This window comes from Emys orbicularis, chromosome 17 (genome assembly GCF_028017835.1).
Source record: "Emys orbicularis isolate rEmyOrb1 chromosome 17, rEmyOrb1.hap1, whole genome shotgun sequence".
Classification (NCBI taxonomy): domain Eukaryota; kingdom Metazoa; phylum Chordata; order Testudines; family Emydidae; genus Emys; species Emys orbicularis.
In genome coordinates, this window is record NC_088699.1 from 24694415 (window position 1) to 24709007 (window position 14593).

The window sequence follows — 14593 nt, forward strand, 5'->3', positions numbered from 1 at the left end:
ATCACTCCTCTTCTATCACCTTGCTATGGTAATTCCAGCAGCAACTACAAAAGAATGATCAGTTCTTTATGGCTTTTATAAGACAGAGTTTTCAGGACAATTGAATACAAATACTAAGGGGGTTATATGACAGCTGACACCCTGTTATCTCCCTTATGGAGCCTCCAATGGCTTTCCAAAAGGTCTTAATTTTGGAGCACATCCACCATACAAAGAGAAATCCTCCCGTTTCATATGTTCTCCCATTCCTCAATTTTTGTACCTATGCCTACTTCAACTTTCCATTTTCTCATGAAATGTAGTTATTTCCTCCAGGCAAGTTAGAAATTATTTTGTAGTGGAAAGTAAGCATTTATGTTTCATGGATGTAGTGAGTACTTTTTCAAATTCTGTCAATTTTCTGCATAGGTTTCCTTTTTTGTGGGGATGGACTGAAAAATATCTCAGTTGTAGTTACTGATATACTGCAATTTTGGGGTCTTTTGAGAGTTGCTTTATTTCATCAAGTGATCTAAACGTATTGTCTCTGAACAGTTGGCTGAATTTTGATATACCTGTAAGTTCCCAAATGTCAAAACTTTCCAGGCTGTTATTGGGGTTAAATTCTCTATTATCTACTATGGACACTGGATGTGATGGGTATGGGTTCTGCTTTCTAAATAAAGTATCCCAAGTTTCTACTGTTGCTGTCATAAAAAAAGAGTTGTTATATGTTGGTTTTGACCTACAGGTTTTCTTTATCCAGGGGATCCCATGGAGTTTGACTGCACAACAAGAAACTTGTTCTATCTCTACCCAGTGCTTATTAGGGTTTGGTGTTATCCAGTGCACCGGGTTTCTGAGCTGACTAGCTTGGTAATAGTGCTTGATGTTTGCTAAAGCCAAGCCAAGCCTCCATTTTGCCATGGCCTTTGTAAAGCAGGTTGCTTAACTCTGGATTTCTTATTTTCCCAAATGAATTTATTTATCATAAATTGCCATTGACCTATGAGGCTTCCTGGAACTCAAATGGGAAGTGTTTGGAAAAGGAAGTTAATTCAGTGCAAGACATTCATTTAGCTGTTACAATTTTGACTAACATGAAATTTCATATTTTGACCAATTTCCAGATGTTTTGATTTTCTTAAAGAAAGGACTATAATTAATATTACATAAATCTTACTATCTTTTAGAAATGTGTATTCCCAGGCATCTTATTGAAGTCGTTCCCATTTATATTTAGCTTTTATTTCTTTCTGTAGATCTGAGCTCACACCTACAGCCTGACGTGTGGCGTTTATTTTAAATTCTGACTCTTCACCAAATTTTAAGATTCCTTTTTGCAATTCTAGTAGTGTGTGAGCTGGATTCGTAACAAATGCCACGACGTTGTCCACATATAGGCCTAATTTGTGTTCCCTGTTTCCTACTGTAATTCCATTTATATTAGGATTATTTCTGACCGACTGAACAAATGACCCCCATTACTATGTCCAAAAGAAGAGGTGATAGTTGGCTTCCCTGGCAAATGCCTCTAAAAGGAAGCTTTTTTCCAATAGATACCCATTTGCATTTATAGTAGCATATAGGTTGGAATTTAAAACAAAAATCAAACTTTGAAATGTAGGGCCTAAAGAATTGACATTTTCCAACAAAAACATTTTGTAGTAAAATTCCCAACCAGGTCTAGTGTTGGGGTGTCTATAAGCTTAGACCTACCAGGATCCCATGGGGAAGAGGGATAGACCCCTGTAAGCTAGCATGCACACAGTCTGCTTGTCGTTTTAAGACCTCTTTTCGCTGAAATGCTTTGGATCTAAATAAACGATACTTGGCTTTAAGGAGGCCGTCTGGTCAGTGTGTATCCTGCCATTGCTCCCGGAGGGAACAGAACTGCAGGTACTGAACCCAAGTCAGGCCTGTGAGGTGATCAAAGTTAGTGCCAGGGCTGAGAGCAGGAGACTTGCGATTCCACCCTAGAGAGGTGATGGCCTCAGACCTGAGGGGTGTGCTCACAAAGACCGGGGGGGGAGGGGGGGGGCAGCGAGTCTTTTAGAACAGTAATTGTGAAAGAAGGGAGCACCAAAGCCCTGCAAAGCAATTCTGATTTACAAATGCACCAGTGAGGAGATGGGTGAAACAAATAGTAAATTCCAGAGAATGACGCCATAGAAATTGTATTCCTGTACTAATCTAATTCAAAGGTCTTGGGCAAAGTCATGGTGACAGCAGATGACAAAGTCACACCAGTAGTCCAAAAGCTATGGCACGGTATACCCAGGACACAAGTTGTGAACCAGGGACTGGCTAAGATGCTGGCTGACAAAATTACTGAGAAGTAAATAATGGTGTGAGTAGAGTGCCTCACCCTGTACCTAGAGTGGATTAATAGTCGCAAAAGTTTTTGCCAAACTCGATGCTAAGAAAGATTTCTGGCATTATCCCCTGAATTCAAAAAGCTGCACTGTGGTGGTTACACATACTGTAGAGTTCCTCTGGGACTTCCAAGGGCTCTGGGCTTACCAAAAGGTGATGGATTCAGTATTGGGTGATTTACCTCAAGCTGTTTGGTACATGGATGATGAGGATATCTTTACTGACAATGAGAAACAGCTGGAGAAAAGATGGAGGGAAGTGTGTGTTTGGTTTCAAGAAAGGGGACTTTGGCTCACTAGAAATACATGTTGTTTTGGGTTTAATGAATTACAGCTATCAGTTGCAGCAGATGGCAGTAAGCCTGGCACAAAGAAAGCAGAAGTTCTTCTTAAAGCTCCAAGACTATTATTATTGTTATTTATTATTTGTATTAGCGGAGCGCTCCAGAGCCCTAGCCATGGACCGGATCCTATTCTGCTAGGCACTGTACAAATACAGAACAAAAAGACAATCTTTTACACCCTGGTGCTGAGAGCCTTTGAACCAAACTGTAAACCCTGCATATAATGGAAACCACTTCAAGCCAGGGGGTGTGGCAGCACCCCCCACACCCCTAGTTCCAGCACCGATGACCCTGATACCCCAATATTCACCACTGTCATTTAACTAGGATATGTCTTATAGAAAGTATGACTTGTGAGGTGTCATTCTGAGTCTTGATCTGCTAGACAGTAATATCTTGCTGGATTGTGTGTGCTATCGTCGCATGTGAAGTTATGAATTTTGGCTACGTATGTGTTACTGAAACATATCCTGAGGTTGAAAACACCCACAGGCAGTCTTTCAGGTACAACAGTAAAAAGGCCAAACAATGTTAATGGCTTATTGAGGAAATGCACACAAGCACAAGGATTACCCCAGGAACTGTGTACAATAGAAACCTCTCAGAGATAGCACTACACAATGGGAACTGTTTGACCCAGGTCACAGCAAAAGAGCTTTCCAGCAAGTGGGGAGAAGATATAAAAGGGGGGAAATGACGTTATGGGGGGGGGGTCCTCTCTCTCCCTACAACACCACACCTGGAAACACCTGAGGAACAAAGACTGAACTGTGGGAAGTGATGGTCCCAGGCTAGAAGGATTTATAGCCTGTGTATGAAAACCTGGGAAAGCCAAGGCAACGTGTGCCTTAAGAGTCTGCCAGCCTGTTTATCACTCAGGGTGAGAATCTGCTAATTTGTATCCTACCTATCTAGTGTGTCACGCTCAGTTTGCGGTTTTTGTTTACTTACTAAGGTAATCTGCTTTGATCTGTTCACTATCACTTACAGTCACTTAAAATCTACCTCTTGTACTTAATAAACTTGTTTTTGTTTTAAATCCAGTTTGTGGAATTCATAATGCGGGGGGGGGGGGGGAAGCTGTGCATCTCTCTCTCCACATTGTGGGAGGGGGCGGATTTCATGAGTTTACGCTGTACAGGTCTCTGTGCAGCGCAAGATGATACAATTTTGGGTTTGCACCCCGGAGGGGCTGTGCACTTGAGTGCTGGGCAACTCTGTAGCTGAAGCCTTCCCAGGCAGAGCTGATCTCAGTGTCTGTGTCTCTCTGCAGCTGGGTGGGTCCCTACCTGTGTGTGCTGGAGGAGGCTCGAGGGACTGGCTCAGCAGGACAGGGTAAGGGAGCCCAAGCTGGAGGAACAGGCGAGCTCAGTGGTACCCCAGAACATCAGGTGACACCCTGGAAGGGGGAGCAACCCATCACACAATCCCTGCCCCCAAAAGGGGACAATCTAAGCACAAGACAAGAGACACCAGATGGATACAGACAGACTGATGGGGCAGTACAAAGAAACTATGAGACACAGAAAATGAGACTAAAGAATGCAGGAGAGTTGTGCATTCTTTTATGGGAACCTGGGACGTTTTTATTTCAAATGATCTGAACACTTCAGAGCCAACAACTGATCAGAAAAGGAGCAGTATGGATGGGGAATTCTCAAACAGAAACAGCTTTGCAATATTCCAAAAGGCTTTAATGGAAGAAGCATGCCTACCACCTTTTAAACTGGATACATCAGCATTTGTTGCAACTTACGCTACCAGAAGTACTTGTTGCACCTTAGAGACTAACGAGGACGCCTCGTTCTTTTTGCTGATACAGACTAACACGGCTACCCCTCTGAAACCTGTTACGCTACCCCTGTGAGCTTAGGTGCAATGCTGCTCCAATTCCATAACCCAGGGTGAAGAGTGACATATGGCTGGTGCACTGTGGGTTATTGGCCAGGGTGAGGAAAGGGGTGGGGAGATGCCTGGCTGGTACACTGCCCTGCCAGGGAGTTATATGGGGTGAAGGGTGGGGTCTGGCTGGTACGTTACTCACTTGTAATTGCTGTTGATGTCAGAAACTCTCCAGACATTCTGCAAGTCGAAGTCCATCCTCACAACTTCCATCTCAAATCGGTATTTCACGTGGTCTCCTGGAACAGCACAGGCACAGCACAGTTACGGGCAGCCGGACACAGCCAAGGGAAACCTAAACCTGACAGCTGCAACATTACAGGACTGGATGAGCAAGAGGCCAGATGGTGTCTGAACACTGTGGGATGGGTGCTTTTCCAAATGTCACAATCACTTGCTCAGGTTAAGGGGTGACTTGATTACAGTCTATAAATACCTACACATGGGGAACAAATATCTGATAATGAGCTCCTCAATCTAGCAGACTAGTATAACATAATCCAATGGCTGGAAGTTGAAAGTAGACAAATTCAGACTGGAAATAAGGTGTACATTTTTACCATGAGATAATAATTAACCATTTGGAACAATTTATCATAGAATATCAGTGTTGGAAGGGACCTCAGGAGGTCATCTAATCCAACCCCCTGCTCAAAGCAGGACCAATCCCCAACGAAATCATCCCAGCCAGGGCTTTGAAAAGCCTGACCTTAAAAACCTCTAAGGAAGGAGATTCCACCACCTCCCTAGGTAACCCATTCCAGTGCTTCACCACCCTCCTAGTGAAAAAGTTTTTCCTAATATCCAACCTAAACCTCCCCCACTGCAACTTGAGACCATTGCTCCTTGTTCTGTTGTTTACCACGGGTCATGGTGGATTCTCCATCACTGACCATTTTTCAATCTAGATTGGATGTTTTTCTAGAAGATGTGCTTAGGGAATTATTATGGGGAAGTTCTCTGGCCTGCATTATACAGGTGATACTAGATCACAATGGTCCCTTCTGGGTTGGAATCTATGAAAACCTGGTAAACAAAAAAGTGAGGGACTGGATGTTAATGAACCAAAGTTGGCAAATCGGAAGTTAGGCCTAAATGGCAAACAGAATAATGAGAGGATGGACTATTCCAACCAACAGCCCACTTTGGGGGCTAGGACGTGCAGCCTGATGGAGGGATTTCTGGAGGAGGGGGAATGCCGGTCAGGACTCCACTCCACTTGTGGGACTCTGTCCTTCGCCCATGGACCCCAAAGGTCTAATGATCATCATGCAGCTCAGACCTCAGAACATCAGCAGGGACACCCGGTCAACAGTGCCACACCAGCAAAGACACCAGCCAGAGACATGTGAGATCATGTTGTCTCCCCTTCCCTTGTGTGTTCCTTTCTGCCCGGCTATTTTTCCTTCTGTCCTACCTCCCTGTCTCTCTTGGCTTTTCATCTGATCCTGAGGTCAACTGTACCATGCAAGATCAGCCCAACGAGACAAGACAGCCCATCCAGCTTTGCCCTGGCTGAGAGAGACTGTTAAAGGAGAGGGACCAGCCAGACAATATCTCAGACCCCAGATGGGAAGATAAGCCAGAGCTCAGTGCAACTACTGTAGTGGCTGATCTACCAACCCACAGCATCTGTCTGCGACTGACCTGACACCCGAAGTCCCGAAAACGTTAACAAAAGCCATATTTCCCCCACCGTTAGTATACTCTCTCTTCTCCCCTTTGTGTCTGTCTGTTAAAAGCAGGAAAAGCAACCATCCTTCACATCTTAGAGCTGAGCAACAAAACTCTTTCCTTGCTACCAAGAAAAGTTGTCCCACAAAATAAGAGAGCACCTGATACATCAATTTTAAAGGGATTTAGATATGATAAACGTAACCAAAACCTATCATATAATTCAACTGCTGTTTTAAAGTGCTATACAAATTGTTTGTCCTCTTTTTCTCTTGTGTATTCTAACTAATAAATCTCTAAACTTCAGCATGAATTTCCTAGCATGTTTGCCACGGTACGAAGCAGGCTGAGGTCTCTGTATAGCAAACCCCAAATCTTATTTAATACTGTTTAATGTTGGAAGTAATAGCCCTGGTCTACACTACGAGTTTAGGGCGAATTTAGCAGCGTTAGATCGATTTAACCCTGAACCCGTCCACACGACGAAGCCATTTTTGTCGACTTAAAGGGCTCTTAAAATCGATTTCTGTACTCCTCCCCGACGAGGGGATTAGCACTGAAATCGACCCTGCTGGGTCGAATTTGGGGTAGTGTGGACGCAATTCAACGGTATTGGCCTCCGGGAGCTATCCCAGAGTGCTCCATTGTGACGACTCTGGACAGCGCTCTCAACTCAGATGCCCTGGCCAGGTAAACAGGAAAAGCCCCGCGAACTTTTGAATTTCATTTCCTGTTTGGCCAGCGTAGCGAGCTGATCAGCACAGGTGACCATGCAGAGCTCATTAGCACAAGTGACCGTGGAGTCCCAGAATCGCAAAAAAGCTCCAGCATGGACCGAACGGGAGGTACTGCATCTGATCGCTGTATGGGGAGACGAATCCGTGCTATCCGAACTCCGTTCAAAAAGACGAAATGCCGGAATATTTGAAAAAATCTCCAAGGGCATGAAGGACAGAGGCTATAACAGGGACCCGCAGCAGTGCCGCGTGAAGCCTACCAAAGAACCAGAGAGGCAAACGGCCGCTCCGGGTCAGAGCCCCAGACATCCCGCTTCTATGATGAGCTGCATGCCATTCTAGGGGGTGCCCCTACAACTACCCCACCCCTGTGCTTCCCTCCTCCCCCACCCGTCCCGGGCTACCTTGGCAGTTATCCCCACATTTGTGTGACGAATTAATAAAGAATGCATGAATTTGAAACAACAATGACTTTATTGCCTCTGCAAGGGGAGATCAAAGGGGGGAGGGGAGGGCGGTTGGCTTACAGGGAAGTAGAGTGAACCAAGGGGGCGGGTTTTCATCAAGGAGAAACAAACAGAACTTTCACACCGTAGCCTGGCCAGTCATGAAACTGGTTTTCAAAGCTTCTCTGATGCACAGCGCGCCCTGCTGTGCTCTTCTAACCGCCCTGGTGTCTGGCTGCGCGTAATCAGCGGCCAGGCGATTTGCCTCAACCTCCCACCCCGCCATAAACGTCTCCCCCTTACTCTCACACATATTGTGGAGCACACAGCAAGCAGTAATAACGACAGGAATATCGGTTTCGCTGAGGTCTAACCGAGTCAGTAAACTGCGCCAGCGAGCTTTTAAACGTCCAAAGGCACACTCTACCAGTATTATGCACTTGCTCAGCCTATAGTTGAACTGCTCCTTACTACTGTCCAGGCTTCATGAGCCGTGGGAGCAAGGGGTAGGCTGGGGTAGGTGTGACCGCGTGGTGCTGCCGACTGGGAGAGCAGCCTGAGGCTGAAGCCTCCAGCTGGCATGATATTCCAGGCAGGACTGAATCTCCATTAGACGAAACTTAAAGAAGAGAATGACCTGGAGTCATTCCATTTTTGTCCAGGCGCCCACGACCGACCTCACTGAGGCCGGCCAGGAGCACCCATGTCTGCCCAGGCGCCCCCGACTAACCTAACCGAGGTCGGCCAGGAGCACCCACGGGACGACGGCTAGCAGCCGTATTGTACCGTCTGCCATCCACAAGGCAAGGCAAGGCAAGGGGATGCTGCTGTGTAGCACTGCAGTACCGCGTCTGCCAGCAGCACTCAGGAGACATATGGTGACAGTGAGCTGAGCGGGCTCCACGCTTGCCGTGGTATGTCGTCTGCACGGGTAACCCAGGAAAAAAGGCGAGAAACAATTTTTTGCAGTTGCTTTCACGGAGGGAGGGAGGCCTGACAACATGTACCCAGAACCACCCACGACAATGTTTTTGCCCCATCAGGCATTGGGAGCTCAACCCAGAATTCCAATGGGTGGCGGAGACTGCGGGAACTGTGGGTAGTGCAACGCCGAAAGTCGACCCGCTAGCCTCGGTACTGTGGACGCACACCACCGACTTAATGCGCTTAGTGGGGACACACACAATCGACTGTATCAAATCGATTTCTAACAAATCGACTTCTATTAAACCAACCTAATTCCGTAGTGTAGACATACCCTTAGGGTCATGGTAAAACCTTTCACTCTTTGGGCCCATTTATTCCATCTAAATTAATACTGCAATTCCTCCAGGCCCCGAACTCCTCTAATCAGCCCCCTGAGGCAGGATCAATTGGGGAGGCATATTCTACAATCGAGGGTCTGGCACTGAGAACATCCCATCCTCAGCCTAGATCTGGGACTGTCAGCTCAGGTGCCTCCAACAACCTAAAGTCCTGGAATAGAAGGAGGCACAAGCCAGAAAGAGGGCTTTATCCCCCGCTGGTGGGTGCTGCATGTGTCTGTCTGTGGGAGAGTAGGAATTCAGGTTTAATCACCCTGCTGTACTTGTTGCTCAATGGCCCGAGCACTTTTGGGAGAGGAGATGCAAACAGAATTATTAATGACATACAACCTTTCAAGAAAGCCATGAACATTTAACAGTCCAGAGACAAGATCTACTCATCCTCTGTCAGAACCCAAGGTTGAAGTTGGGGTGATCTCTGGTGAGATTTTTAGCATGTGTGTAGGTTCTTCTATGGCTTAAATGTTTTCTCTGCAATGCTTTTGGCCTTAAGAATAAATGTGCTTGCTTATAAAGAGCTGGGTGGTAACTTATAACTGTGGGCAATACACAGGTCACGGCCCTAGGAGAGAAAGCAAAGCACAGAGGCTGGCCTATTAGACAGTCTCGTTCACTGGGGAGGGAGGGAGGGGAACTGTGCAGCCTTAAAAATCTCCCAGTCAGTAAGGAATGAGACAGGGGTCTCAGCCCAAAAAGAGGTGATGGCTGGGAGCCGGGAACCTGAAGTGTGTGCCCTTGAGGTTTCCTGAGTGACATGCTGCTAGGCAAGCGGTGAGCCCACTCTGCACCAGCTAAAGCTTCCAGGGGATGGCCAGGTGCAGCACTGGATCTCCAGGTTAGGTCTGGACACAGCAATCCACCAGAAGACAATGCCACCTCCTAGCCAGAGGAAGACGGACAAAGCACACCTGGCTATAGCTACTCCTTGTGTAGCAAAGGACTTAACAGGACTTTCCAGAGGGATTTGGGAGGTGGCTGCAGCAGAACACAAAAACACAGCATAATATGGGTGTGTGGTTTCCCTCCTCCTGGACACACCATGAGGGCTGCACTGAGAAAGGGGCTGGTTGGCTCACCTGGGTGGCATAGATGTGCGTGCTGATCCTCCTCATCGGCACAGACCCCCAAGCACCAAGCATGGTAGGCGAATGCAAACAGGTCTTCAGGCTTTGCAGGGCGGGCAATGGCTCGGCTCAGCCTCTTCAGCCATTCCTGGCACTGCTTAAAGGTGGAGAAATGGCACCTGCAGGACACACACATTCAGTAGGGCCAGTCAGGATGGACGGACAGGGCATTCCATGGCCTTGCAGTTCAACCAGGGGAGGAGAGGGAGATCCAACCTCCTTGGGAGGACCAAGGGGCTCTGAGCTTCCCATCAGAAGGCTGGGACGGACGGACGGATGCGTGCACACATACACGCAGGCGCACACACACACCCCTGAGAGCACCCTCCAGGATAGCAGGGCTTGACTCAGCAGCACAGACTAGGGCAGGGATTCCCAAGGTCTGCTGGCCACCCCCGTGGCTGGAGAAACCTTACACTGTGGCAATAGGAGGGAACTGTGCAGCTACCTGACCACTTTGGAGTCCTTGCAGATGATGTGAAGTTGGAACATGTCCCGACTCTCCACGCTTTCCATCATCCTCAAAGGCACCTGAAACAGAAAAACGCAGAGAGTCACTTGACAGCATGGGATGTCCCACACCAGCAGGGACCCCAGCCTGACACTCTCTCATTGTGCATCCCAGTCAAGGCTCTCTGAGCCTCTGAGCAGCAAAGAGAACCCCCCATTTACATAGCTTCATGATCCACAATTTAGAGTCTCCCCCTCTATCCCCACCCTGTCCTCCTCTCTCATTGTCAGGGAGGAACAGACTAGGGAGGGCAGAACAACAGGGGTGCCTGGAACCACTGGATACGGCCTAGTGGGCAAAAGGGGATCACAGATGCAGAAGAGACAAGGGCAGCAGGAAAACAGGGGACTGAAGAAACTTGAGAGTAAGGCACTGTTGGACGAGGCCTCACACTCCAGCAGCGTGGGCCATAGGTCCTGGCACCACACCCCTGGCCTCAATAGAAGAAGAATCATGTCTAGCCTGGTCTGCAAGAACATTTTTCACTGGTCTTAAACCCAACTGCTGGGGGGATTAGAGCCTGCAAGAAAGGAGAATGGCAAGGGAGAAGTCTGACCATCACCCACACGCCAACACAAAGGTCTTCACCCCATGAAGGGGAGGGACAGCATTTCTGTGACTTGCTAATTGCACTGGAGTATGTCAGGCTGCGTGCCTCTTTAGAGATGCAGCTTCTGCGTCACAGGGCATGTGGCCACCTACTGGAATGACTCCAAGACCTAATTTCATGGAGGATGAGGAGAGACCTGAAAGTGGTTTCTGCAGCCACAGAATACTGCAGCAGCCTAAGAAAGCCAGAGGCCTCGGTTGTGAGTAACAAACCAGTGACAGACAGAGCTGCACTTACGTTGATCACAGAGTCTTTCAATTTGATATGAAGCCGGTAGTTGGAGATGGCTATCACGGCATCATTAGCATGGCCCAAATACTCCACACCCTCACCCTGCAGCACAGTGAATGGGACCTGCAAGGGAGGAGAGACAGTCAGAGCAGCTGTCAGACAAACACACCCACAACTCCTTGTGCAATGGGGAGCCAGCTCTGCTAGTGCCTTCTCCAGGCTATTTCCACATGAAATCTGTAGGACACAGTGATCTCAGTGGGACCTGAGTGCAGGCAGTAGGACACAGTGCACCGCCCCCCATGAATTCACCTCCCAAAGCTCTTCAGTGTGAAACGTGGGGCCCACAGTGGAACGTGGTGCTGAACAGCATCGCTACAGGGGTCCTGCACTTAGGACGGAAGAATCCCATGCACAGCTACAGACTAGGGACCGAATGGCTAGGTAGTAGTTCTGCAGAAAAGGACCTAGGGGTCACAGTGGACGAGAAGCTGGATATGAGTCAACAGTGTGCTCTTGTTGCCAAGAAGGCTAACGGCATTTTGGGCTGTATAAGTAGGGGCATTGCCAGCAGATCGAGGGATGTGATCGTTCCCCTTTATTCGACATTGGTGAGGCCTCATCTGGAGTACTGTGTCCAGTTTTGGGCCCCACACTACAAGAAGGATGTGGAAAAATTGGAAAGAGTCCAGCGGAGGGCAACAAAAATGATTAGGGGTCTGGAGCGCACGACTTATGAGGAGAGGCTGAGGGAACTGGGATTGTTTAGTCTCCAGAAGAGAAGAATGAGGGGGGATTTGATAGCAGCCTTCAACTACCTGAAGGGGGGTTCCAAAGAGGATGGAGCTCGGCTGTTCTCAGTGGTGGCAGATGACAGAACAAGGAGCAATGGTCTCAAGTTGCAGTGGGGGAGGTCTAGGTTGGATATTAGGAAACACTATTTCACTAGGAGGGTGGTGAAGCACTGGAATGCTTTACCTAGGGAGGTGGTGGAGTCTCCTTCCTTGGAGGTTTTTAAGGCCCGGCTTGACAAAGCCCTGGCTGGGATGATTTAGTTGGGAATTGGTCCTGCTTTGAGCAGGGGGTTGGACTAGATGACATCCTGAGGTCCCTTCCAACCCTGATATTCTATGATTCTATGATACAGAACTGGGAGAAGATTGGAAGCGTGTTCACAGGCAAGTTTGCTAGACTGACCTGCAATTTGACTCAGCAATGCTTGGGCCCTCAAGGTCACCTTTCCAGGAACATCTGGTTTGTGTTCATACAGCTTCCGGGGGAGCTATTTGTACCACAAGCACTGGTGCTCCTGCCCTGTGCAGACTGGCAGCAAGGTCAGTGGGTGGCAAGGAGAGGGATTTAAAGTCACTGGCTTTCTCACAGTAAACACAGCACTAGCATAAGCAGCAGGTGGAAGGGGAGGGATCTCAACAAAATCACTTGTTTGGAGGCACTTTGCATGTGTCCCAGAACAGGAAGCAAGGTGTCTGTGTAGCCCAAATTGAATCACCTCCCCAGACAGTACTGAGCCATGGAATGGTCCTGCAGTGTCATGTATATGTAACAAACAATTAGCTGCAGCATGAGACCCGCTGGCCACAGCCCAAGCAACTAGAGAAGCCAGACACGGAATCTGGCCACAATCTCTGCAGACAGGACTGTACACGAACCACACAATCACTTCTGTGGCTGCCGATAGAAATGAAAGTGCAAGACTAATGGACAGGCCATAAACTAGGCCTCTCTCTCTCTCTTCCTCAGTCTGGAAGTGACCCAGCTATTTTAAAACCTGGAGGCCATGTACACAGCCAGATATAATGTTCATCTTGTGCAAAAGAGGGGAGGGAAAGATCCAGAATAACCTAAAATTGGCCACCGCTGTGCTCTCTCTTCTCCCTCCTCCTTAGCGATTCAAAGCCCAAAGCTTTGTTAAGGCAGGCTCCCTCTTCATAAAGCTAGGACATCCGATCACAACATGTGATTTAGGTGAGCAAATCTCACAAAAATATCAAGTAGCCATAGTGTTCAAATCACAGGCTGTAATGTGTCCACAAGGATTTGATTAAATTATTCCTTACAAATACTTTAACCAGCTCCAATTCCCGTGTTTTAAAACAGATATTCTGTCCTGTTTAATTTCATATACTTTGGTGGCCTACATGAGTGCTGCCTAAACACTGAATTTCCTGGCTCTCCAAATGTTTTTAAGTCATTAAGGATTTCTCCCCTCTCAAGTTATTTGCAGGGCTGTCGATTAATCGCAGTTAACTCACATGATTAACTCAAAAAAATTAATTGCAATTAAAAAAATTAATCCCGATTAATCACATTGTTAAACAATAAAATACGAATTGAAAATTATTACATATTTTGGATGTTTTTCTACATTTTCAAATATATTGATTTCAATTACAACAAAAATACAAAGTGTACAGTGCTCACTTAATATTTTTATTACAAATATTTGCACTGTAAAAATGATAAACAAAAACAGTATTTTTCAATTTACCTCATACAAGAACTGTAGTGCAATTTCTTTATCGTGAAAGTGCAACTTACAAATATAGATTTTATTTTGTTACATAACTGCACTCAAAAACAAAACAATGCAAAACTTTAGAGCCTACAAGTCCACTCAGTCCTACTTCTCGTTCAGCCAATCACTAAGACAAACAAGTTTGTTTACATTTACGGGAGATAATGCTGCCCTCTTCTTATTTACAACATCACCAGGAAGTGAGAACAGGCGTTCGTATGGGACTTTTGTAGCCAGCATTGCAAGGTATTTACGTGCCAGATATGCTAAACATTCATATGCCCCTTCATGCTTTGGACACCATTCCAGAGGATATGCTTCCATGCTGATGACACTCATTAAAAAAATAATGCATCAATTAAATTTGTGACTGAACTCCTTGGGAGAGAATTGTATGTCTCTGGCTCTATTTTACCCGCATTCTGCCATATATTTCGTGTTATAGTCGTCTTGGGTGATGGTCGCTGCAGATTTGACAAAACGCAAAGGAAGTACCAATGTGAGATTTCTAAAGATAGCTACAGCACTCGACCCAAGGTTTAAGAATCTGAAGTGCCGTCCAAAATCTGAGAGGGATGAGGTGTGGAGCATGCTTTCAAATGTCTTAAAAGAGCAACACTCCAATGCAGAAACTACAGAACCCGAACCACCAAAAAAGAAAATCAACCTTCTGCTGGTTGCATCCGATTCAGATGATGAAAATGAACATGCGTCGGTCCGCACTGCTTTGGATTGTTATCAAGCAGAACCCGTCATCAGCATGGACGCATGCTACTGCAGTGCCATGAGAACGCATGTT

General features: G+C 46.9%; 1 protein-coding gene across 1 annotated transcript in view; it reads right to left on the bottom strand.

Annotated features, from left to right (window-relative positions):
• Positions 1-14593, bottom strand: part of MTMR4 (myotubularin related protein 4) — a 52766-nt gene that overhangs the window by 29971 nt on the left and 8202 nt on the right. The window contains exons 3-6 of the mRNA XM_065418309.1: positions 11265-11381; positions 10355-10437; positions 9859-10025; positions 4743-4839 (exon numbers count right to left, since the gene is read on the bottom strand). Coding sequence (XP_065274381.1) covers positions 4743-4839; positions 9859-10025; positions 10355-10437; positions 11265-11381 — 464 coding nt within the window. The remainder of the gene's footprint in view (positions 1-4742; positions 4840-9858; positions 10026-10354; positions 10438-11264; positions 11382-14593) is intronic.